The sequence below is a fragment of the Scophthalmus maximus genome, chromosome 12 (genome assembly GCF_022379125.1).
Source record: "Scophthalmus maximus strain ysfricsl-2021 chromosome 12, ASM2237912v1, whole genome shotgun sequence".
NCBI classification, from domain to species: domain Eukaryota; kingdom Metazoa; phylum Chordata; class Actinopteri; order Pleuronectiformes; family Scophthalmidae; genus Scophthalmus; species Scophthalmus maximus.
In genome coordinates this window covers 9924899-9947457 of record NC_061526.1, presented here as the reverse complement: position 1 = coordinate 9947457, position 22559 = coordinate 9924899, and the positions used below count along the sequence as shown (strand labels likewise).

The 22559-nt window shown below is 46.8% G+C and overlaps 4 protein-coding genes across 7 annotated transcripts; 1 reads left to right on the top strand and 3 right to left on the bottom strand.

The window, feature by feature from the left end:
• Positions 1–264: 264 nt before the first annotated feature.
• si:ch211-63p21.2 (FH1/FH2 domain-containing protein 1) lies at positions 265–4051 on the bottom strand. Its single transcript, XM_035611883.2, has 9 exons — positions 3054–4051; positions 2491–2631; positions 2079–2261; positions 1862–1981; positions 1620–1781; positions 1093–1340; positions 791–1013; positions 564–663; positions 265–435 (listed from the first exon to the last, which is right to left on the bottom strand). Exons 1-9 carry the CDS (start codon positions 3534–3536, stop codon positions 407–409), a joined length of 1689 nt encoding a protein of 562 aa, XP_035467776.1. The 5' UTR covers positions 3537–4051; the 3' UTR covers positions 265–406.
• Positions 4052–4913: 862 nt separating this feature from the next.
• Positions 4914–11366, bottom strand: LOC118291654 (zinc finger protein RFP-like). Of its 3 annotated transcripts, none has more exons than XM_035619998.2 (10): positions 11275–11366; positions 8591–8819; positions 8158–8509; positions 7897–7992; positions 7405–7638; positions 7007–7154; positions 6890–6916; positions 6634–6698; positions 6418–6540; positions 4914–5849 (listed from the first exon to the last, which is right to left on the bottom strand). In XM_035619998.2, the coding sequence occupies exons 2-10, from the start codon at positions 8815–8817 to the stop codon at positions 5478–5480; spliced, it is 1644 nt and encodes a 547-aa protein (XP_035475891.1). In that variant the 5' UTR covers positions 8818–8819; positions 11275–11366; the 3' UTR covers positions 4914–5477. The 3 variants fall into 3 exon arrangements, with proteins under 3 accessions (XP_035475891.1, XP_035475898.1, XP_035475908.1); XM_035620005.2 differs by having other exon boundaries at positions 8591–8852; positions 11275–11337; XM_035620015.2 differs by having other exon boundaries at positions 8591–8841; positions 11275–11317.
• A 1140-nt stretch (positions 11367–12506) lies between these two features.
• On the bottom strand, positions 12507–18854 carry LOC118283227 (lymphocyte antigen 75-like). Of its 2 annotated transcripts, XM_035604992.2 has the most exons (7): positions 18657–18854; positions 15239–15461; positions 15008–15046; positions 14365–14754; positions 13304–13657; positions 12813–12904; positions 12507–12722 (listed from the first exon to the last, which is right to left on the bottom strand). In XM_035604992.2, exons 2-7 carry the CDS (start codon positions 15336–15338, stop codon positions 12615–12617), a joined length of 1083 nt encoding a protein of 360 aa, XP_035460885.2. In that variant the 5' UTR covers positions 15339–15461; positions 18657–18854; the 3' UTR covers positions 12507–12614. The 2 variants fall into 2 exon arrangements, with proteins under 2 accessions (XP_035460885.2, XP_035460896.2); XM_035605003.2 differs by lacking the exon at positions 18657–18854 and having other exon boundaries at positions 15239–15906.
• Positions 17213–22216, top strand: LOC118283221 (E3 ubiquitin-protein ligase TRIM39-like). The gene is made up of 8 exons (XM_035604978.2): positions 17213–17367; positions 18751–19342; positions 19584–19679; positions 19777–20010; positions 20145–20292; positions 20738–20764; positions 21087–21262; positions 21467–22216. The coding sequence occupies exons 2-8, from the start codon at positions 18755–18757 to the stop codon at positions 21842–21844; spliced, it is 1647 nt and encodes a 548-aa protein (XP_035460871.1). The 5' UTR covers positions 17213–17367; positions 18751–18754; the 3' UTR covers positions 21845–22216.
• Positions 22217–22559: the final 343 nt, after the last annotated feature.

Genomic DNA, 22559 nt, shown 5'->3' with positions numbered 1-22559 from the left:
AGCATGTTTGAAAAAACGTTGTTATACATTCTAATGTAACAAAAGAAAAGAATGTAATGTAATATAATGTATCCGTTTTTAGTATCTGACAATATAAAACACATGTACATTTCTACAGCATTATCGTATTTTCAGATTTTAATTTGACAAACATGTTTATGCTATTGCCCTTGATATTTTTCATCCATTGACACATTGTAATGTTCCTTTGAGTCTTTGAGTTGAGCACAAACAGAATCCCAAAAACAGAGGTTTGATGTTTTCTATCAAAAACAGATTTTTTTTTTAATGCATCTTCACTTCACAAAAGAAAAACATGATTAAAAATTGACATGGTTATGTGACTCAGATATTATGAAAACTGAAAAACAACGTCTCAGTCAGATGATGTGTTTCTTCAGTAGCGTCACCACTTCAGCTTCTGAGAGACAGGACCTGAGAAGAGTTGATACGAAAGGAGAGAAAGAAATATGGATCCATAAAAATAGATTGAGCTTTTTGTTCAACAATATTCATACATATATATATATATATATATATATATATGTATGTACAATAAGCACCTTGGAGGTGAGCCGTCCTCCTGCGGCCCCGGGGCAGCGAGGCGTCCGGCCTCAGCAGCAGCTGCTCCAGCTCACACTGCTCGTTGCTCCGCTCGCCGTCCTGGTGAAGCAACATGTCAAACTGTATCATCATCCTGCACCGTACATGACTTTTCATCTCATATTTCAGATTGATCTTTCATCTTGTTTTCCACTGTGGTGTTCATGAGTTTCCCTGTGACTTGTACATGTGAGGGAGTGTGTTGACACGTCCTCCGGCCGGCGGGAGTTCTGGTTCCTTGGCTCTGGGCTCCGCTCCGGTGTCGTTCCCGCTCCCGGTGCAGCAGGACGTCCTGCCGCGTGGACCGGTACTCCAGAGAGAAGTTACTGATGGTCCTGCAGAAGTCCTCGGCTCTGGTGTCCCTCACCGTGGCTCGGGAGTAGCCCAGGAACAAGAGGAAGGAGTGGAACCTGCGGTAGAGCGAAGAGGAAAATGTTAACTTGATTCCTCAGAGGAGTCGGAGTCTTGGTGTCAGATACCATCACTAACCTGTTGACGACCCGGCGGTGAACAGCTCTGAGGACCTTCAGCTTCTCCTCACACTCCTTCAGGATCTTCGGAAGCCGGTGACGGAGGGAACCTTCCCGGGCCTCGTCTCCCGCTGCTGCCCTCCTCCTCTCACCCTTTCCTCCTTTCCTCTTCTCCTCTGCCTTGTCCACCACCTTCAGCTGCTCCCATGATTCTTTGCAGAGGGCGTCGAGCTGAGACAGGTTGGACTGGACGAGGGCGTAATCGCACTGTGAAGATAGAAGAGACAAACGAGTGGAGTGTGTGAGCTCTTAGCAAAACCTTCTGCTCTGGCGTTTTCCCTCTGTCCTTCGACAGTGGCAGATATTAGATCGTGGCTGAAAAGCGTCAGAACAGCGTAGTACAACGTCAACTAACCGTAACCACAACCCTAACACACTAAACTCTGCATTTTAATGCTTTAAGTGTTAAATCAAATAAAATAAGTGAGACGTTAAGCCGTTGTCCGCTGTTATCTATAGATATGATCTCCAGAGGCAACCACTCACCTTTCCAGCCTTGGTAACGGCACTGATGTCGGAGTAGAGATCCGAGGATTGTGGGTAGAGCTGCAGCAGCAGCACGCACACGTGGTGAAGCAGCGGCTGGCGGGAGTGTGTGTCCCTCACCTGCGACAGCTTCCCCAGGTAACTCAGCTCAAACCCACGGGCCTGTGGAGGACAAACAGATCCACTAACACTGAACCCTGCCGTTAGGATGGATCGCATCGGGTCTGGGGGTCACACTGCACCTTGCATCCATTCAAGAAGTTGCCGATGGCTAACACCGTTGCCAGGATACATCTGAAGGTCTGACTGGCGGCTAGTTGCTCCATAGCCATCTTCAGGTGGAAGAGAGGCTCGGCAATCTCCTGTTGACAGGGATGACATGCGGTAGATTCATATTTATCAAGTGTAAAAACTATTTGCCATCTCGTTGCTTTGCAGGGTCACTGCCTCGTCGCTCACCCTCTCCAAGGAGTCGTAGTCCAGTGCGAAGGCCCACAGCTGAAGCCTGGAGCTCAGGTGAGAGATGTCGCCCAACGTGAGGAGGCAGAGCTCGGCCTGGGCCAGGTGAGCGTGGGGGTTCTGGGCCTTGGCGTCCTTGATCAGACAGAGTTCCTCCTCTGTTGGGATTAATGCCTGCAGCCGCTGCATCAGGAGGAACATTGAAAGAGATTAACTGAGATGGGACGCTCCAGACGAGTCTGGGAACAGAGTGTCTCTACTCTCGCCCTGCGTCCTGCTCAGGTTTCATTTAGGCCGTCAGAGAGATTTGGTCTAAGGGCAACAACCCGCCAATACAGCAAAAGCAAACTCTAAAGGTTAATCAACTGCTGATGCTGAGATCCCCCGGGGGCACATGAGGTCTACACTGTACCTGGACGTCCTCTCGGTCCAACACGCTGCTGTCCATGCTGTAGATGGCCGGGGGCAGGAGGCGGGGAGGGGGCAGGCTGCTCAGGGTGATGGTGATGATGTTGCTCCTCTTCATCCCCAGCACTGACACTGACGGCTGCTTCTGAGGAGCAGGAGGGAAACGAGACGGTTTCATCAGGACAGGATGCTGTGGAAATGTGTCAAAGACATTCTACAACTGTATTTGTGTATTGTGCTCTTCATTCCACTGGTAATCAGCCAAGATGAATGTGTTTAAAAATAATAGGGTTTAAATATATTCAGCTGAACAATCCTGCCGACATGAAGGACGCAGTTCTGATATTTGATATTTACCAGTCTCCAAAAGATTACGGCCGTAGATGATTTTAGAATCAATCTAATTTGTAAATTCATCAAACAGTCGAGGTGCACAACACGTCTTCAACAGACAACACAACTGGTCCAGAGTCCGTTCAAACACGCCTGTAATGGCCCCAATTCCCAAACACACGTTAGTCTTGTAATGTCACATCACCTTCCCGGGGTAAAACCGTGGTCGCCTACCTTCCGCCCAGAAGCCACATTGAAGCAGGTGCTGCCCTTGGACTCAAACAGGTGCTGCAGTCGGTTTGTATCCACATGAACTGGTTCGAGAGCGGCCCAGATAGTCTGCGTCCCAAAGCGGGTCATCCTGGGCAGGGGAGCCAGAGTCTGCATTTCCCTCCAGTGGAGCTTCAAGGTGCGACATGTCACGCTTGTACCTTTCAGGGAGGTCGAGGGCAAAGCTGGGCCCAGAGGAGGAGGAGGAGGAGGAAGAGGAGGAGGAAGAAGAGGAAGAGGAGGGGGCGCTGGAGGGGCTTGGAGGCCTGTTGATGATTCACAGATTGGAACCGTTCCCTCGTCCTCTGCGCTGTCCTCCTCGTCCCAGAGGTCTGAGAAGTCCAAGGTGTCGAGGCAGAGACGTGCAGCAGGTTTGAGGCCGGAGCTCCAGGGCTGCTCACACTCCCACGTCAGGAGGTTCTCCCTGCTCGGGTCGGCCTCCTTCATCGCTCTCACAGTCGGTGGCTCAAACAACCGTTCTGTTGATGTGTAGCAGGGGAGTTGTCATTTCTTTTTGAGCTGGAGAAAAGGTGAATCCGTGATCAGACGTCGCAGCAGTTTGAGTCCTCCCTCGCCTCCTCACACTCTCCCTGTTTCCCTCTGAACGTCTGCCGACCACAGAAGCTCATAACTCACACGACCACATCACGATCTTCCAACCACCTTTCTGCTGGACGCTGTCTCTTCACCGTAACCTGCAATTTGCCCCGGCCGCGGTGTTTGTCCCCTCGAAACCTGCACACAGCGTTTCATCCAGAAGTGGACCGTGGTCGGTGAGGAACACTTCACGTGCGCTATGAAGGACTGTGTTTAGTCTCGCATCCAACTCTGATGGCAGAAAAAATCCCAGGAACGTTTTTCTGCAGAACTTCCAAATGTGGTGCTTCTGCAGCCGCGACTCTCATCCCTCTTCTCCCTTCTCCCTCCTTCGGTGAGTGACAGAGAGGAGAGAGGTTTAATCTGTTGGAGTCGCACCCTTTCCCTTCATTTCCTTATCGAGGCTGCATCTCCTGTTTGTATACACCAACCTCTCTATCTCACTTCCCTCCTCCTCTGCCGCTCCTTCTCCCCCGTGAGCACATTAAAGGCCACGATTATCAACCACATTCTGCATCCCTCTTTGTATATCTTCTGCAGAGTGACTGCACTCGTGAGTGTGTTTGTTTGTGACGTTCACCTCGTCCTGCAAGAAGAAGTGAGGAACAGCATGTCAGAAAGGAAAGAAACATTCTGTGACAGTCCTGATGAAAAAACGTGATGAGGAAATATCTCTCAGTCCTGCAGGTCGTCCAGCGTAGCCGTGGTGACGAGGACCCTCCCTCCCTCGGCCTCATTACACTGGATCTGCTCCAGTGGCTCGACAGGCAGCAGAGAGGCTCATGGGACATTCAGGCCCAAACCAGCTCTTCTGCAAAGCTCAGACTCTTTATGACTTTTATTAATCGGCATGGAGTTTTCAAATCTGCCAAACAACAGCAGCAGCAACGACAACAACAATTATTTGATCTAAATATTTATTTATATAATTTGTATTTTTTTCATACATAGTTTCTGTATTACTTTCTATTATATATATATATATATATATATATATATATATATATATATATATATATATATATATATATATATATATGTTAACATTTTTACATATATTATTTAAAAATATATATTTGTTTTTAATCTATTATTTCTTTAAATACTTACATATTCTATATCATTTTAAAATATTCTTACACAACATTTTTTAAACATTGATGTACATTGGTCACACAGATGCTTTGAAACCATTGAAGTCTGACAACGACACAAACAAAAGACGAATAACTGTTTGAGTACATTTATTTAAAATATGTACATAAAGTCTTTCACCACAGAAAACTCACACCGTCAGAAATAAACAGCTTGTGTTAAGTTGCTACTTTCCTCACAGGCGTAGGTTAAAGATAAGTATAATAATACAGCAATATATATATATATATATATATCAATTAAACATAGATGAAGTATTTAAATGCTGCGTTTAACATCAATCGGGTTAGGGTCAGAGGTCAGAAGTCCAGGTTCGTTGTAGTGAACATCAGACCACAACTTTTTATCAAAATGAAGAATATATTGGTTTTTAAAAAACATCCTTAAATCTTTCAAACTTTACTGAAGGTGAAAGGAAACAAAAGACTCGCTGGTTACCAACCAGCATTAAAGAGGAGGAATAAGGAAATGGATATATAATACATATATCTTCTGTACATCCAATCACATTGCGATCTCTTATCGTGTTGTGTCTCTACAATAACTCTCAGAAACAGAGGCGACGCTCAGCTGATGTGTCGGGGTTCATTCCTATCGGATCAGGATTTGTGAATGGACTTTTCCCCAGTTTCCTGTTCAGACCTCCACGCAACCATCCGCCGGGCAGATGACCAGCGGGGCGGCGTTCCTGCCGTTGTCATGCAGACAGGGGTTGAAGTAGGGGTAGAGGGGCTCGGTGAAGGAGCAGCCGCTGTAGGTGTAGATGTGAGTCTTCGTGTCCGCGTCGTAGAAGGACACGGATCCGTCCTCGTAGTCCAGGAAGATGGCGACTCGCTGTGGGGTCTCCAGCAGGGGCAGGGGCACGGAGGGGCCAGCACAGGCGCTCAGGCTGCCGCCTTTACGCCTGCAGATCGCCCAGTAACCGCTGTCGGGACGCACCATGATGGCGCCCTTCGTGTTAATGGACTCCCGGGCTACACCCAGATCCCAATCCGTCTTATCTCCGACCTGAAACACAAGAGTTGGACAAGACGAATATGAATGGTTGGGAAGCTATTTCTTCTTCTCCTGACCAGAAGCCCCAACCTCCTCAACTGGCTCCTTTCTATGCAAAGGAGCAGGACGACTGAGCGTCTCACTCTATCTCTAAGGGAGACGCCAGCCACCTTCCTGAGAAAACCCATTTCGTACCCGCGATCTAGTTCTTTGGTCATGGCCCATCCTTCGTGACCACAGGTGAGGGTAGGAACCATCGAGAGCTTTGCCTTCGTCACAACGGTGCGGAAAAGCGAATACAATACTACCCCCGCTCTGTTTCTCCGACCAATCTCACGCTCCACTGTTCCCTCCCTCGCAAACAAGACCCCGAGGAACGTGAACTCCTTCCTTTGGTCTTAGACTGTTCATCAGTTATCTGAGCTCTTGGTGACGTTTAGGTGCTGGGAGGCGTCACAACTGTTTCCTGTGCAGCCAAACATGAGCATCGCACCAAGTGCATGTGGACATACAGAATAAATATACACCGAACCATGACTTATTTTTTCTTCCAATCAGCAGCGCTGCTGTACGATCCTACCTGAACGACCCAGAAGTGTCTCCCGGAGGTGAAGCTTTGTTTTCCCAGGACGGAGACGCAGGCGTCGAACCTGCGAGGCTCGTCGGGCAGCAAGACTTTCCTCTGCATTTTGCTGAGACTCACCTGTGGATCGTCGTCACACAACAAACTCCCGTTAGGATCCAGAACCTAGATCATTTTTTGTTTTTGTTCTGTCTCATATTTCAGTTTCTGTACCTTTTTTCCATCCGGGGACAGAATCAACCAGCCCGCAGCCGTCGCAGGGTCCAGAGTCACGTCCACTGGAGACAATGGAAATAAAAACACAGACGTTAAATATTGAATTGTTCTCGACAGGAATGTATGACCCCAAAAATGATATCACAGAGCCATCACAGCAGTTGGCTGGAGTCATTAACCAAGTGTGGAAATATGGATTTTGTGGCATGATGTGTCAAATGATGTCATCCTTATTTAGACAATTTACTCAAACCTGCATATCGAGTTATCCTGCCCACTGCTGCAGAAGAGAAGAAAGAGAGCGGTTTGACATACGGATGATGAAATACGACGTGCTCATAGTTTATTTAGTTCATCTGGAGGTGCTGACCGTCCGAGGACAGATTCTTCTCCAGGTCGTGGCAGGTTTCCACCAGCTTGGATAAGGCTCTCCTCACTGTCCCGATGTAGACGTCGGAGTGGACTTGCACCTCGGACCAGTCTCTGGTGGACAGCGGGACACTCAGTCGCGGGACGCACTGGAAGCAGGATGACACACATCGAATATGTATTTCTACAATTTCAGGGATAACAGAGTTTCATGTGGTGTTTCTGTCTGTGGCTAATGAACCCAACACGAATCAACCTTAGCCAAACGCAGCACTCGATTCACTGCTGCTTTATTTGGCAGATATTCAATCTTTGGAATCAACGACGATCCGCCTGTAATGAACTTGTGTTTTCCCCGGTGGGAAATGACGGACGCAGTTGAACACCAGCAGGACGAACCTGCAGTAGATAAAGCGGGTCGTCCGTGTTCTCCAGAACCTGCAGCTCGCAGCTTCTTGTTTGCAGTTCGCTGTTCTCCCGCTCCAGCTCCCTGAGGAACTCCTCGGCGCGCTGCTCAGTCGCCTCCTGCTTCTTCTCGATCTCCTCGATGAGCAGAGCCTGGTTTCTCTCGATGGCACTTATCACCATCGTGAAGACCTCCACACTCGTCTGTATTTCTTTGTCTTTCTGAGTCTGCAGACGTGCGTGACTGGACGTTAGTGAATACTTGTAGATGCACAAACATTGGGATATTGAAATCGCACAAGTCAGTGGATGAAATAGAAGAGCAACAATAAATTACAATGATCCTCTGCTGGAGAAACGTTTTATAACTTTTTGTCATGTTTATCTGGGACCAATGCTACAAGTGCTGTTGGAAAAGATTTAGTCGACACTGTGCGAGTGGGATTGACTGTACTGTACTTTACTAACATGAAAATGAAAACCTACTTTACTCAGCTGCACCGAGTTCTTGATCTGCTCAATCTTTCTGACTCTGCCCTGGATCATCTGCTGGACCTCGGCCTCAGTCTTCTTGATCCAAGTCTGTAAAGGTTGTAGGTGAACGAAGCGTGATGTGATGTATGGAAAAGAACGATTTCCAAATGTTGTCTTGAAGCTGGCAGAAATACATGGTATTGGTAGACTCGATAAACTCTTACTGTAACAACTGTGTTAGAATAGGGTTAGGGTTGCAACACTCTGTCTGACCTTGATCGTCCTGCTCTCCTGCTCAATGGGGACGACATTGTGGTACTTGTGGTCCTTCGCATTGCATTTCGCACACACGGGCATCTGGTCGGTCCGGCAGAACATCTCCTGCAGCCTGTTGTGGTTCCTGCAGAGGCGACTGAAGGTTCCCGGATCCGTTAGTCGGTGCTTCGTCAACCCTGGATCCCTCAGGTGAGGAGTCAGGTGACTCTCACAGTACGACGTCTGGCAGACGAGGCACGACTTGACCGCAGTCGCCTTGTCTCTGTGGCAGGTGTCACAGGGAACTTCGCCCTGCGAGGGTTGTTTCAGGATCGACTTGAACAGTGGCTTTTTCCTCTTGATTTGAGACCTTTTGATTTAATAACAGATCTGTTAAATGTACGTCAAACACCATTAAATATTTCTCAAGACATAAACGATATCAACGGACCCTTTGAAGCCATTAGTGATGTCTCTCAAGCCGAAGTTGATCGTGAGCTCTGGACGTATTTTGAAGGCTTTTTTGCAAACGGGACACACCGACTTCCGTCTGGTGTCCCAGAAGCGCTGGATGCACTTCAGGCAGAAGTTGTGTCCACATGGGATGGAGGTGGGGTTGTGGAAGAAATCCAGACAGATGCAGCAGTGAAACTGCTCCTCTGACAAGTTGGAGGCCATGTCTGAAAAACAGCATTCCGTTTCCTGTACAGACGCTGGAAAAGTTTGCTCATTCCAACTACATTTTCAGTTTGACACTAAGAGAAAACTGTTCAGTGTGACGATGGACAGGTTCATGGACGACAGGTGGAGTGGGTTCGTGTTTGAGGGATTCAACTTGGGAGATAAAACATCTCAATGTGAATTCAACGACAAAACAAAAGTTAATTTGTCATTATATGCGGATGACTGTTCACTGAAAGTCGGTAAAGAAACTTCAACTGTACAGACCTCAAACGATTTACAGTTACACTGCAACAACAGATGAAAACAAATGTCACATTCACTTTATTAATGTCTGTACATTAAAGGGCCCATATTATGCCCCCTTTTACACAAGTTACATTGGTTTTCAGGTGTGTGAACTACATGTCTTTGCCATTCCATGTCAAAACACCTCAAGGATCAAGCCACACAGCACCCTCCTCTTTCTGTATAAACAGCCCTGTGAGACTACGGTCGATTCCAGTACTTTCCTGCTCACTCCTCGCCCCCCTCCCTTCGTGTTCCGCAAAGCTCCGCCTCGCTCCTCCTCGTTCCTCCCTGCGTCTGCTGCCATGACATGACGTAACAAGGCACATACACGATGTGACCTCCGCCGCAAGCCGGGAGCCGCGACCGACCACCGGGAGCCGCGACCGACCGCCGGGAACCGCGACCGCCGGCAGCCGCGACCGAACGCCGGCAGCCGGGAGCCGCCGCAAGCCGGGAGCCGCGATCTGTTTTTCCGCACTTCAAGGGGGGAGGTGCTACTCAGGTTGGGGGCGTGGTCGCCCCAGTAGCAGGAGTCAACTTACGTCACTCGACGCCCGGGCTGTGAACGGCTCGTTTACAGACCGTCTGCACGATCAACCCAAACCAAGAAACAACGACTCATTGTTTTCTTTTCATTCTCCGTGGGCTGGCAGACACCCCAGATAACCAGATAACGTGGAGGCAGCTGAAAAGGTGCCTGGAGCATAATATGGCCCCTTTAATCAGACCATCAAACCTGATCGATTATCACCGCTCAGCATAAACCGACATCTGCCCTGATACGTGAAGGTCCAATTACATGCACATTGTCATGAAGCTGTACTTCAATTTGACAAACTCATAGTTTTTAGATTTTTAGATTTAAAACAAGACCTATTATATTATATTACAGTTTATTAACTCATAGAATTAAAGTCCACACGCCAAACGTTTTACAGGGCACATACACTTTTGACCAATAAATCACTAGATGAATTAATAATGCTTGCCTCATAAATTATGTCCAACTGACAGGCAGCTGCAATCATCGCACAAAAGGTTGCCGTCTTTTCGGGTGTGTAACTCTGAAAGGAGACGAGACAATAGCGTTTTTGTGTATAGAGTTATGAAATATGTAACTCGGTTTTATAGTTTTTATAATGTTTGTCCATTGTACTGTTTGGGAAGAGAACAACAACAGCAGGTTGCTATGGCTGCATATAATATAGTCTATAATAAGATCTTGAAGTAGTACAGCAATTATCAAAACAACGCGGGTCACATGTCCAGTGTGTGGGAAATGCTGCGAGCTGATGTCTCTGTGTTGCCCTGCGATACGTCGGCTGAACTCAGCTGTTATGTATTTGTGAACGTTTTTTTTCTCGATATCGCAGTGGTCAAGGATCCCGGATAAAAAACTACATTTCCGAGATCCAGATCCGCTTCCCTCCCAAAGTTAGATCGCCTGTTACCACGGCCGACATCTAGTTCTCATGAAACTTTCATGCAAATACGTCCATATTTTTTTTGAGTAATCCTGCCAACAAACAAACACACAAAACAATATATCACTGTAGGCATCTGAAATATTACAGTAGTCGTCGCTCTTATCTTCCGTTCTGCTGATCTGATGAACATCTGGAGACACATTTTTTAGTTTTCACATCTGCAACAACAGCTCCACTCATTGGCCAGAAAGCGAGGGGCTGTTCGCTGACGCCCGCACACGATGGTTGTGGAGATGAGAACAAAATGCTGAAATCTGATCTGAGGAGATGTTGCGGTCGAAGTGAAATCAAGAAACGCAGTTTGTAGAAAAGTCGTGTCAACCACAGCTGCTTTAACCAAATTTTCATTTTTAAATGAGATTAGTTGAGTAGTTCACGATGTCCCAGAGGAGAAGAGGAGTCTGGATCAGTGCCGAGCTGTTCTGGTACTGTAGGTTTGAACAGAACGCAGCAGCGGATGTACAGAACACAATGTGCTCCGCCTCCTTTTCTCACAGATTCACAAAACTCGGACAAAAGCCCGTACGTAACTTTCAAAAGCGAGATCTGTTTCCCTCACGTGGGTTAGAACGGTTCACATTTAAAACGAGTTGACTGTGGAACTGAGCCTTTATCCACTTTGACTTTCGTCACCTCTGAATATTTTCCCATTTTGAAAAACTTTGTCATGTCTTACCTCTGAGAGACTCGGGTCCTGGTCGGATGCGTCGACTGCAGGTGAATGGATCTGCTTCAAAACAAACGGCTGATGAAATCTATCTCCTCCCACGGAGACGTTTGAGTTCAACTGGTCTTTCTGGTTTTTCTGCTTCTGGTGACCTGAATTCACCAAGCAATGTATTTGTACTGTCGTCGACCATAGATGACAGTTTGGGTCTGACACCTTGTCTTGGCAGACTGAATAGTTCTGATGATAATAATGTGTTCATAAGCAGCCTGAGATGGAGAGAGAATATCATACACATTCATCACTGAGTGGAGGACAGTGCTTTTATTCATGTGTTCCACTTCCTGTTCCACGTGTGACTGAACTAAACAACATCCAGGGAACAACCCCTGACCCCTGACCCCTGACCCCTGACGCGTTCAGGGTCAGAGTATTTTAATCTAGGAACATTCTGCACATTCAAAGATTCTGGTCCTGGTCCTGATTCTGATCCTGGTCCTGGGAAATATTAAAATATGTTCTGATTTTTCTGGTTGCTCAACATTCAGAGGAACTCTCTGTGCTCGGATGCTTTACTTCCTCCCTCATAATTAAAGGTGACGACCGACATGATTTACGACGTAATCATAATCATCTCCATCCATCTCACCCGATGACTTACATCCAACCTGTTATTATACCTCTGTCTTGACTTTATTAGAAAACTGTTGTCGAGCTCTGGCAGTGACTGTACCATGGATCGCAGCGCTGTAGATTGTCGCCCCCTGGTGGAGCTGGCAGAGCATGCGTCATTATGCAGGGTTTTTTTTTACGTTTTTTAAAATTATTTAAGAGAAAAGAGAGCAAGATAATACCTGAAAAACACAGTGGAGTATGTACTGGATACCAGGGAGAGTTTATCCTTAGAATATGGATATTTTTATACAATATTCTTATCAAATTTGAACTGAAACAAGCTTCGGCTTCATGCTGTGGTCACAAGTCTTGGGATTCTGTAAATTCAGGTACAAATACCTTCTGGGCTCCGTCACGACAGACAAACGTCATTACTTATTAACATTTAGCAAAGATTTCTGATCATAATTGTAATAATCCAGTTGAGTGTATCTCTGAATGTTTGTGACTTACAGTAAATGGTCAATGAGTCATTAATCACACAGACGTAAGATTTTGTGTTTATTCAGTTACTTTTTCCAAATGATTAAAGAACAGAAAACACTTTTATCTAATAAAAATCACATCATATGAAACTATCAGATACGAGAGAATTAAATGTCATCTAATATCACGTTATGAGTCATAAACATCTCACACGCTGAACCTTCCCCCTGCTGCCAGTCGACTCACATCTAATTTCCACGACCGTCTTTTCTGTGGAAGATATTTTCCCGGAGTTTTTTGATCCAGACAGTTTTGAAACCTCTGGTGATCCCGCGCTCCTTCATCCCGACCTCGATCTGAAACACGGAAATGTTTGTTTTCGTCACGATTTCTTCTTCTACAATGATTTGATCGAGACGGTTAAATGGTCTTAGGAAGGAGATTACCAGGTTCAAGACGGCGTCTGTCACGTCAGGCTGATTCAGGTCGACTGTGGGCTTCAGGGCCGTCAGCTTAATGTTGAACAGCTGCTTCTTGTCTGGTGAACGTAGATATATATATGAATAGAAATATGTCGATGAAATTAGAAACAGATTAGAACACAAACTGTAAATAAAGATGGACGACGTGTGTCTGTGTCAAAATGAAGCTCAAACATCCGGGATACGGTCGCCGCCCACACAAGCTCTCGACCAATCCTGAGTGAGTGTCAGCTGTCAATCATGACGTCCCAGCCCATTTTTACATAGTCAAATAACTATTGAGAAAAAATGTATTTCAGGTGTACTTGGTGGAGGCGGGGCTTATGACCTATAACCGCAGCCAGCCACGAGGAGGCGGTGTCGTCCATCTTTATTCACAGTGTGTTGGTGAGAACATATCAGGGTTCAGAAATATAATTAACATGAGCTTTTGTCTGGAGATGAAAACAGCTCACTGTTGTGGCACATGAAGGGAAATTGAGATCCACAGCTGTTTTCTGTCCACGTCCCGCGGTGAACGCCTTCGATCACACTGGCGACACAGTTGGGACCTACGGCCTGTGGATGTCCGTCCGCCCAGTGACTGAAGGTGGAGGAGGTGCCGTCCGACCAGCGGTCCCAGGTGCGTCTGTGAAGGCCGATCGCAGCCCGCTGGCCGCTCGGCACCACCTGCTGGATCAGGGAATTCTCCGTCTCGTTCCTCACGCTGGCCAGGTCGGTGTGGTGCCGTCGGCAGTGAGCCTGGGCGTCCCACCACGACTTACTGTCGTTTACGAAGAAATACCTCTGGATGGAAATGGTCGTCAAGTCTGAAATAATGGTCAAAGGGCAAAACAATACATACACAATGAAAGATATGGAAAACCCCTTGCTGTGGCCACCAGGGGGCAACCACCGTCAGTCAGACAGTCGGTGGAAAAGGCAGTTAGCTAGCCGCCAAACAAGCCTTCGGTTCAGTCGAGGTATCTTCAGCTAAAGTTAGCTAGCATAGTTTTAATCTAACCATAAGCTAAGAAAATATTACGCCAGCTGGAAAATAAATCAGTTCCTCTTTCTTTTAAAACATCACACATAACGACTTGGATTTAAGTTACGAATTAACACGATTGTGATTTGGCTACTTTTAAGATTAAAAACCATAGAAGCATCAAGGCTGACGTTGGTATAACGCAACTAATAAAGTTGATGATTGGTGTGGTAGATTTACAGAAGGTTTGTGAACGGTAGTATTTTTTCATTTTTTTCATCTATTTTTCATTTTTTCATTTTCATTAATGGATTAAACAACATTAGTCGATTATCAAAGTTGCCGGCTAATTTTTGCATAACTGAATTTCTACTCTTCTTAATTGAGTTTAGAGGTGTTCACACAAAGTTTGTGTCAAAAATAATTTCAAATGTACTTCAACGGAAAAATGGTGAAAATGACACGAATTGAAAATGACAAATTTAAATTGATTGATTTAACTATTTCCATGATGTGGGCTCAATTTCGTTGGAAACCGATTCTCCTCACCGGTCGTGTTTGTCCCGTTGTAGCAGACGAAGGTGTGACTCTTGTTGCACGGATAATCGTACCACCTGCCGCCCTCGACCGTGGCGCAAAGCTGCCTATGTGTTCTCCTGAGGTCCGGCTGGCCGCTCATCCACCTCCTGAAGTCCCAACCCTTCTCTCCGTAGAAGCTACGATCAGCCAGAGACCACAGCCACTGGTGTGATCGGTCGATCAGGCCGATCCACACTTTGCCCTGGTAACCGGCGCCGGCGGCTGCAACCAGCCGCTGCATGTCGGCCATGTTGTCAACAGTGGCCAGGTCGGTGAACGCTTGTCTGCAGTGCAGTCGTGCAGCGGACCAGCTCTTCGGTTGGTCAACGAAGTGATACTGGTGAAGACCTGAACTCAGTCCTGCGAGCAAAGACACGTTCATCGTCGTCAGCAGACACTTGTTTTACAACAGGAATTCTTTCTGAAACATCTGCGACACGTGGATTCCATTTTCTCAAACTATATATTGGAATACGAAGAAAAGCAGCCGCCATGTTCCCACTGGATTCACTGTCATAAATCTGCTCATCGCTTGACGTCAATTTGCCCAAAATCAGAACAAGTCATTTTTTTTGCGATTACAGTGAAATGAAATACGAACATGTGGACTGACCTGACAGAAGGAGAGAACACCACACGGCTCCTCTCACGCCTGTGGATGAAATACATTCATAAGAATATTGAACTTATATGTGTACAATTAATTCAGTGCGGTTTCGAGCTTCTTCTCACAGACAATAACTCCTGGAGATTATGAATCCTTCTGGATAAATGATTCATGTCATTTTATTTCTCTAGATCCTTCATCGGCATTGTAACAAGACTTTATAAACACATCTCTTACCTGAACACACTGGACTGCAGGATGATGATGATGATGATGACATTTTCAATCTCTCTTTTAAATCTGACCGATCCTTCTTTTCTTTTATCTCCGTCTGCATCTTCTTCCTCTCGCTTCTGATCTTTATTGCAAATTGAATCCTGTCTTATGCAAAGCCGGTCACGTGATCTCCTCTGTCCCATCACAGGAGCCGGTCCACTCTGTGACTGAGGTGGATTTCTACCTGTCACACACTCAGATATGATTAATAAGGACAGAACTAACTGTGAACGTGGAGCTGGACCAGTTATATGATGAACAATGAATCATTTTCATCTGAGGCTGATCAACATCTTTTTTGCTCACAGGCGACGGAAGACAACAGTTGTTTTTAATGAAGAAGTCACTTGAGAAGACTTAAATGAAAACAGTTACAGAACAGGAAGTTGGACGAACCTCGAGCAAACACACCCGCAGTTCAAAGGTCAGAGATGGTTTGGAAAATGTTGATCCTTGTTCAACGAGGCAAAGCAGATGTAAAGTCGCTCGCCCTGATGCAAACGGTACGATAATTAGTTGAGGCTCATGGTTTAGATGAGCGAATATAGCCCACATGTGAGGTACAGTAAGGAGAGGTAAGGTCTGGCATGGTAAAGTAAGGTATGGTAAGGTAAGGAGAGGTAAGGTATGGTAAAGTAAGGTATGGTAAGGTAAGGAGAGGTAAGGTATGGTAAAGTAAGGTATGGTAAGGTAAGGAGAGGTAAGGTATGGTAATGTAAGGTATGTAAGGTAAGGAGAGGTAAGGTATGGTAAAGTAAGGTATGTAAGGTAAGGAGAGGTAAGGTATGGTAAAGTAAGGTATGTAAGGTAAGGAGAGGTAAGGTAAGGTATGGTAAAGTAAGGTATGTAAGGTATTGTTTGGTTAAGTTAGGTATGGTAAGGTAAGTTATGGTATGGTAAAGTAAGGTATGGTAAGGTAAGGAGAGTAAGGTATGGTAAGGTATTATGTGGTAAGGTATGGTAAGGTATTGTATGGTTTAAGTAAGGTATGGTAAGGTAAGGTAAGGTATGGTATGGTAAGGTTATGTAATGTACGGTATGGTAAGGTATACTTTATTGTCCCAAAGGGAAAAGCTATGAAATATAATTTCAATTCTGTTTTTACAGACCAATTTATTATTATGATTATTAATAATAATAAAACAAAGTGCAGGACGGTCCCACCGGGGCCTGCAGTCCAGCTCCACAGTCCGTCTGTGGGCAGGTAGCTGCAACAGAAGCACGTTGGGAAAGATTGTGGTTTTGGTTAAATGCAAATAAACTTGTATCTGAAGTTTCCATGAACTTGTCGTGTAATAAAACCAGATCATAACTGTTCCCTCAGCAGCTGAAACATAAACCACATTGTCTGTAACAACGTCCTCATTGTGTTTATTGAAAACTGAATACATTTACCTTAAAATCATTAATATGCTGTTTTAAATGAATGAGATATGAAAGATATTGCATTAGACAGACTTGGATTAATATGTTTTAGCTCACTTACTTTCCCTCACGTTATTTTCCACAAGCTATTTTCCCCAAAATCTAAAAAAACAGGTTCTGATCATAACCAGACAGTTTCACTGTTTTCAGACATGAACAATTTTCATTGTTGTTTTTTCCCCATTAATCAGAGAACAATGTTCCCCGTGTGTCAATTTATGGACGTTGTATTCATATGCTCAGAAAATGTCCCGTTACTCCCCCGTCACATGATCTCTGATCCCGGAACAAACTGGTTTGGTTCCAGATGTTTTGTACCGAGAATATTAAACAAAATTTCAAGGTCATTAATGTTTTTACTGTTTCATTCAGGACTTTTTTTGAAGGAAACGTTTCAAAAAAGTTTGATCTGGTCCGTAACCATGACGTCACTGTACAGACATGCAGAAGTCTGACGACGTTCCTCAGGTGTGAACCATTGGACTGTGAGGCCACGCCCACCAGGCAAACACTGCAGTTATCTGTCACACTCACAGGCTCAGGACACGTCAGGTGACTGAGCAGCAGGTTATGGGTTATGTTTTATGATCAGGTAAAGTTACAGTGAAGTGGACAGACCGAGACACAGCCGCAGGAGAGTTGCTGAGGACGTGGAGAATAAAACTGTGAGTATGAGCAATTTACAGAAACAACTCAAAATAAAAGATCATTACTCGACAGGAGCAGCAGCACTGAGATGTAGATATGTGAAATATTACATTTGTACAGATTCTGTCTTTCAAATGTTCCTTGACTGTCAGTGATGACAAGTGCAACAGATCGTAGTGTCACACTAAGAATTATGTCTTATTGTCTTTCTACTTTTTAAAATAAAGTGACTCAGAAATAGAAGTTTATATAAGACACAACATATTTTAAATATGTCCAACTGGGACAAAGTGAGTGGATGAGATGTGTGTGTTCATGAAATTGTTTCATCTTGTTGGAAGATTTGTGCTTGTTCTTAGACGACAACGATATGATGAGGTCATAACCAGCAGCTGGTTAGCTTAGCATGTAGCATGTTGATTATGGCCTTGACCTGCTACTGGACAGTTTTCAATGGAGAAAATGTTTCATCGAGAAAACAACTGGTGCAACTGGATTCACACACAAACACACACACACACACACACACACACATTGATCTCTGATGACAGTGATTCATTACTGTAACTGGGTGTGTGTGTGGATACGAGTGTGTGTGTGTGTGTGTGTGGATACGAGTGTGTGTGTGTGTGTGTGTCTGTGTCTGTGTGTGTGTGTGGATACGAGTGTGTGTGTGTGTGTGTGTGTGTGTGTGGATACGAGTGTGTGTGTGTGTGTGTGTGTGTGGATACGAGTGTGTGTGTGTGTGTGTGTGTGGATACGAGTGTGTGTGTGTGTGTGTGTGTGTGTGTGGATACGAGTGTGTGTGTGTGTGTGTGTGTGTGTGTGTGTGTGTGTCTGTGTGTGTGTGTGTGTGTGTGGATACGAGTGTGTGTGTGTGTGTGTGTGTGTGTGTGGATACGAGTGTGTGTGTGTGTGTGTGTGTGTCTGTGTGTGTGTGTGTGTGTGTGGATACGAGTGTGTGTGTGTGTGTGTGTGTGTGGATACGAGTGTGTGTGTGTGTGTGTGTGTGTGTGTGTGGATACGAGTGTGTGTGTGTGTGTGTGTGTGTGGATACGAGTGTGTGTGTGTGTGTGTGTGTGTGTGGATACGAGTGTGTGTGTGTGTGTGTGGATACGAGTGTGTGTGTGTGTGTGTGTGTGTGTGAGAGAGCATACAACACAGTGACTCACACACTGAACAGTGCAGGGAGTGTAAGAGCTGAGTGAAAGACATAGTTTCCCATATTGACACAGTGACAGAAGATTAAATCGTGAGACTGTTCAGATTGTTTTTGTCTCATTCTCTGTGAAAGTTAAACTCTTACTCTTGTTTTTGTTTTGTGGATATTAATCAGTTCCTCCTGATCCTCAGTGAACTTCCTCTTTGTCGTTTCCTGTCTTTCCTCCGCTGCTCTGCAGGAACATGGCCTCCTCAGGTAACATGCTACCAGAGAAACAGTTCCAGTGCAGCGTCTGTCAGCAGGTGTTCACCGACCCGGTCACCACGCCCTGCGGACACAACTTCTGCCAGGCCTGCCTCCGGGCGCTGTGGGACGGGGGGGACGGGGGGGACGACGTGTGCCGCTGTCCCGCCTGCGACAGGACGTTCACGCCTCGGCCCGAGGTCAGCGTCAACGCGGCCTTCAAAGAGCTGGCGGACACGTTCAGACGGAGGGCGGTGGTCTGCTCGTCCGCGGCCCAGCCGGGCGAGGTGGTGTGCGACGTCTGCGCCGCCGCCGGCTTGCAGGTGAAGGCGCTGAAGTCCTGTCTGGCGTGTCTGACGTCGTACTGCGGCGTCCACCTGGAGCCGCACCGCGGAGTCTCCGCCCTGAAGCTGCACAAGCTGATCGAGCCGGCGGGGAACCTGCAGGACCGGATGTGCAGGAAGCACGAGCGGCTGCTGGAGATGTTCTGCCGCGACGAGAACAAGTGTGTGTGTAGCTTCTGCACCGAGACGGCGCACAAAGGTCACCGGGTCGTGACCGTCGAGCAGGAGAGCGAGGAGAGGAAGGTGCAGTCACAGGACAGGAAGTGGGACATGAATACAGAGCATATCTTTGAGAGAGATGATTTCATCCATCAGTGGAATTAACACACGATCCTCCTGCATGTCGTGTGGTGATGATGCTAAACCCGCGTCACACTGTCCAAAGATTACAACCACCAACTATGTTCATCGTCCAATAATCGGATGATGATTTTCTCGAGAGCTGACGATTGTTTTCTTTCTCGTGTGTTCTCCTCTCCGTCAGGTCCAAATGAAGACGACCGAGGCAGATTTCCAGCAGATGATCCAGGAGCGTCTGAAGAAGGTGGAGGAGATCCGGAGCTGTTTGAAGCTCAGCGCCGTGAGTTGTCGTGTGTCGGACACGAGACAAATGAAACGTAGAGATTCTCATAGAAGTTCAACGTAGAAGTTCTTCACATTTGCGTCCCCTCGCCCAGGCGAGTGCCGAGCGGGAGAAGAAGGAGAGCGAGCGCCTCTTCACGTCTCTGATTCGCTCGGCGGAAGGCCGACGGGCCGAGGCGCTGACGGAGGTGGAGGAGCAGCAGCAGGCGGCGGCGAGGCGGGCGGACGAGCTGGTGGACGAGCTGCAGCAGGAAGTGGCCGTGCTGCGGAGGAGGAACGCCGAGCTGCAGGAGCTGGAGAACACCGACGACCACCTGCACCTCCTACAGGTGGGACGGAGGAGGACACAGGAAGTGGCACCTCCAGCTTTAACTTCACATATAAATACCTTTTCTGTTTCACCTGTTTGAACCATAAACTCCTCAGCAGTGTACTGTACATCACTGCTTTGTCTTTGTCACAGACGCTGCCGTCTCTCACGGCGCCGCCGCCCTCCAGACAATGGGCGGAGCTCGGCGTCCACCCCGAGCTCTGCGTGGGGACACTGAGGCGAGCGCTGTCCGACGTGGACGCCGGCCTGAAGACGGAGCTGGACGGCCTGAAGAGAGAAGGTGAACTGACGAGAACAAAGCACGTGTCACTTCCTGTTTCCTGTGGTGATATAAATCAATCTTCTGTGGCTGATGCTAATCTGTCACAAGCACCTCAGGGGTCGCGTGGGGTCAAAGACGATCAGAAGGATGACGACATGTTTTTGATTTTCATTTCTTTTTTTAACAGTTTTATTTAAAATATATATATTTCCCTGCCAAGTGGCCTCGACGTAGAGATTGGGAATCATGACATTTTTAAAACTATCTCACTAAGTAGTTCATAAGTTTTAAACCGGCAGTGCAGAACTTTTGTCTCCCCCTTCTGGCAGTGGAAGTTATGACACAAACTCCCTGTGAAAACACAGAAACGTTGACACTGTCGTGACATCACTTCGTTGTTCAGGTGGAGACAGTGTTGTAGTCATACGACTCTCCAACTGATCGTCTGTTCTTCTTCTGACAGAGATGAAGAGGATGCAGAAATATGCAGGTACGACCTCCCTCGTCATGTTCATGTGTATAAATATTAATAAAGATTTTCATTGCTCATGTTAAATGCCGAAATACAGATGTGTATTTTGTCATTTGATTTATTCATTCATTTACACTCGCCATCTTGTGGTTGAAAGAAAAACGACGCCCCACTTTTCACCTGCACTGTTCCATCAACACACCAGAACAATCACATGAAATATTTCTACGTATCACGGCTTTAATTTCACTCATGATCGTTTCTTAATCGTTTCTATTCTCAGCCCTATATAACATGTTACAGTGGTATGAACTGAATTTCCCTGCGCTGGTCTCCTCAGTGGACGTGGTGTTGGACCAGGACACCGCCCATCCCAACATCGTCCTGTCAGCGGACGGGAAGCAGGCGGGCCGCGGCGAGCTGCTGCACCTCGTCCCCGACAACCCCCAACGCTTCGACCCCGTCATCTGCGTTCTGGCCAGCAGAGGCTTCCTGTCCGGGAGATTCTACTTCCAGGTGGGTTTCTCTTTCTCACCTGGGGGCTCCCTCAGACACTGTCTGAGGAACTTTTCCCCGAGAGAGATTCCAGAAAATGTCTGACATCGGGCCACTAAGGAAAAGTTCAAGGAAATGTGTGAGACTCACCGCCCTCCAACACCCAAGTCCTCCAACAGATTTCAAGTGTTTTGAATTCTGGACTTTTCCTGTGTCGTCCATCAGGTTGCCGTGGGGACAAAGACTTTCTGGGACCTGGGCGTGGTCAAAGAGTCTGTCAACAGGAAGGGGATGATCACCTCCAAGCCGGAGAACGGCTTCTGGACGGTGCGGATGAGGAACGGGGACGAGTACCGGGCCCTGGACTCGCCCTCGGTGCGTCTGTCGCTCGGGCAGAAGCCCCGGACCGTCGGGGTGTTTGTGGACTACGAGGACGGGACGGTGTCGTTCTTCGACGTGGGAAACGGGTCGCACATGTACAGCTTCACCGGCTGCCCGTTCTCCGAGAGGATCTTCCCCTTCTTCAGCCCCGGCGTGTGTGACGAGGGGAGGAACAAGGCGCCGCTGGTGATCGCTGCCGTCAATCCCGAGGGTTCCACCTGAGGCTGATCCACTGTCTAACGGTTCAGGCTGCAAACGTATTTCCATAGAAAGTAATTTCAACTTTCCAACTCATATGAATCAAACATTTGCAACATGATTATTATTAAAATGCAGGGTTCTGTTGGGCTACGGACTCTGACGTGTTTGCCACAGACTGACTTTACAGCGAGTGCACGTCTCGCCATGTTGACGAAATTCCTGTTCGCTGTCTTGTCCAGATCCAAGTTCCCTTTTGTTTCCCGTGGGTCACGGGTCAGTCAGACAAACGTCGAGGAAAACTCTCCCTCCTTGGCAAAGGAGGAAACTGTGCTATTGATTTTCTAAATCTTTGTTTCTGTGGTGATCAGATTCTGAAATAAAGTTTCAATGGTTTTCTCGTCTCGGCTCAGAAACCTTTTGTCCTGCAGCCGCCCGAAGGAAACGTTCAGCAAACTGCTGCCTCGCGGCGCCCGACGTCCTGTGACCACGAACTTGTCGTGGTCAACGTGTTTCTGAAGTCGTGCGTGTTTTTGCTCTGTTTTGGTCTCAACCAGCTCCTCAGGAAAACGAGTTGCATTTGTAGTTACTGCGCTTTACACTCAGCAATTATACCTTGTTGAAGTGTTCTATTATAATGATGATGACATGGTGTTGCTGTCAGTGATGATTTGGATTGTTTCCTTGGAGATAACCAGTCGTCATCTTTTAGCGAGGGGAGCGTTTATCTGTTGCTAAC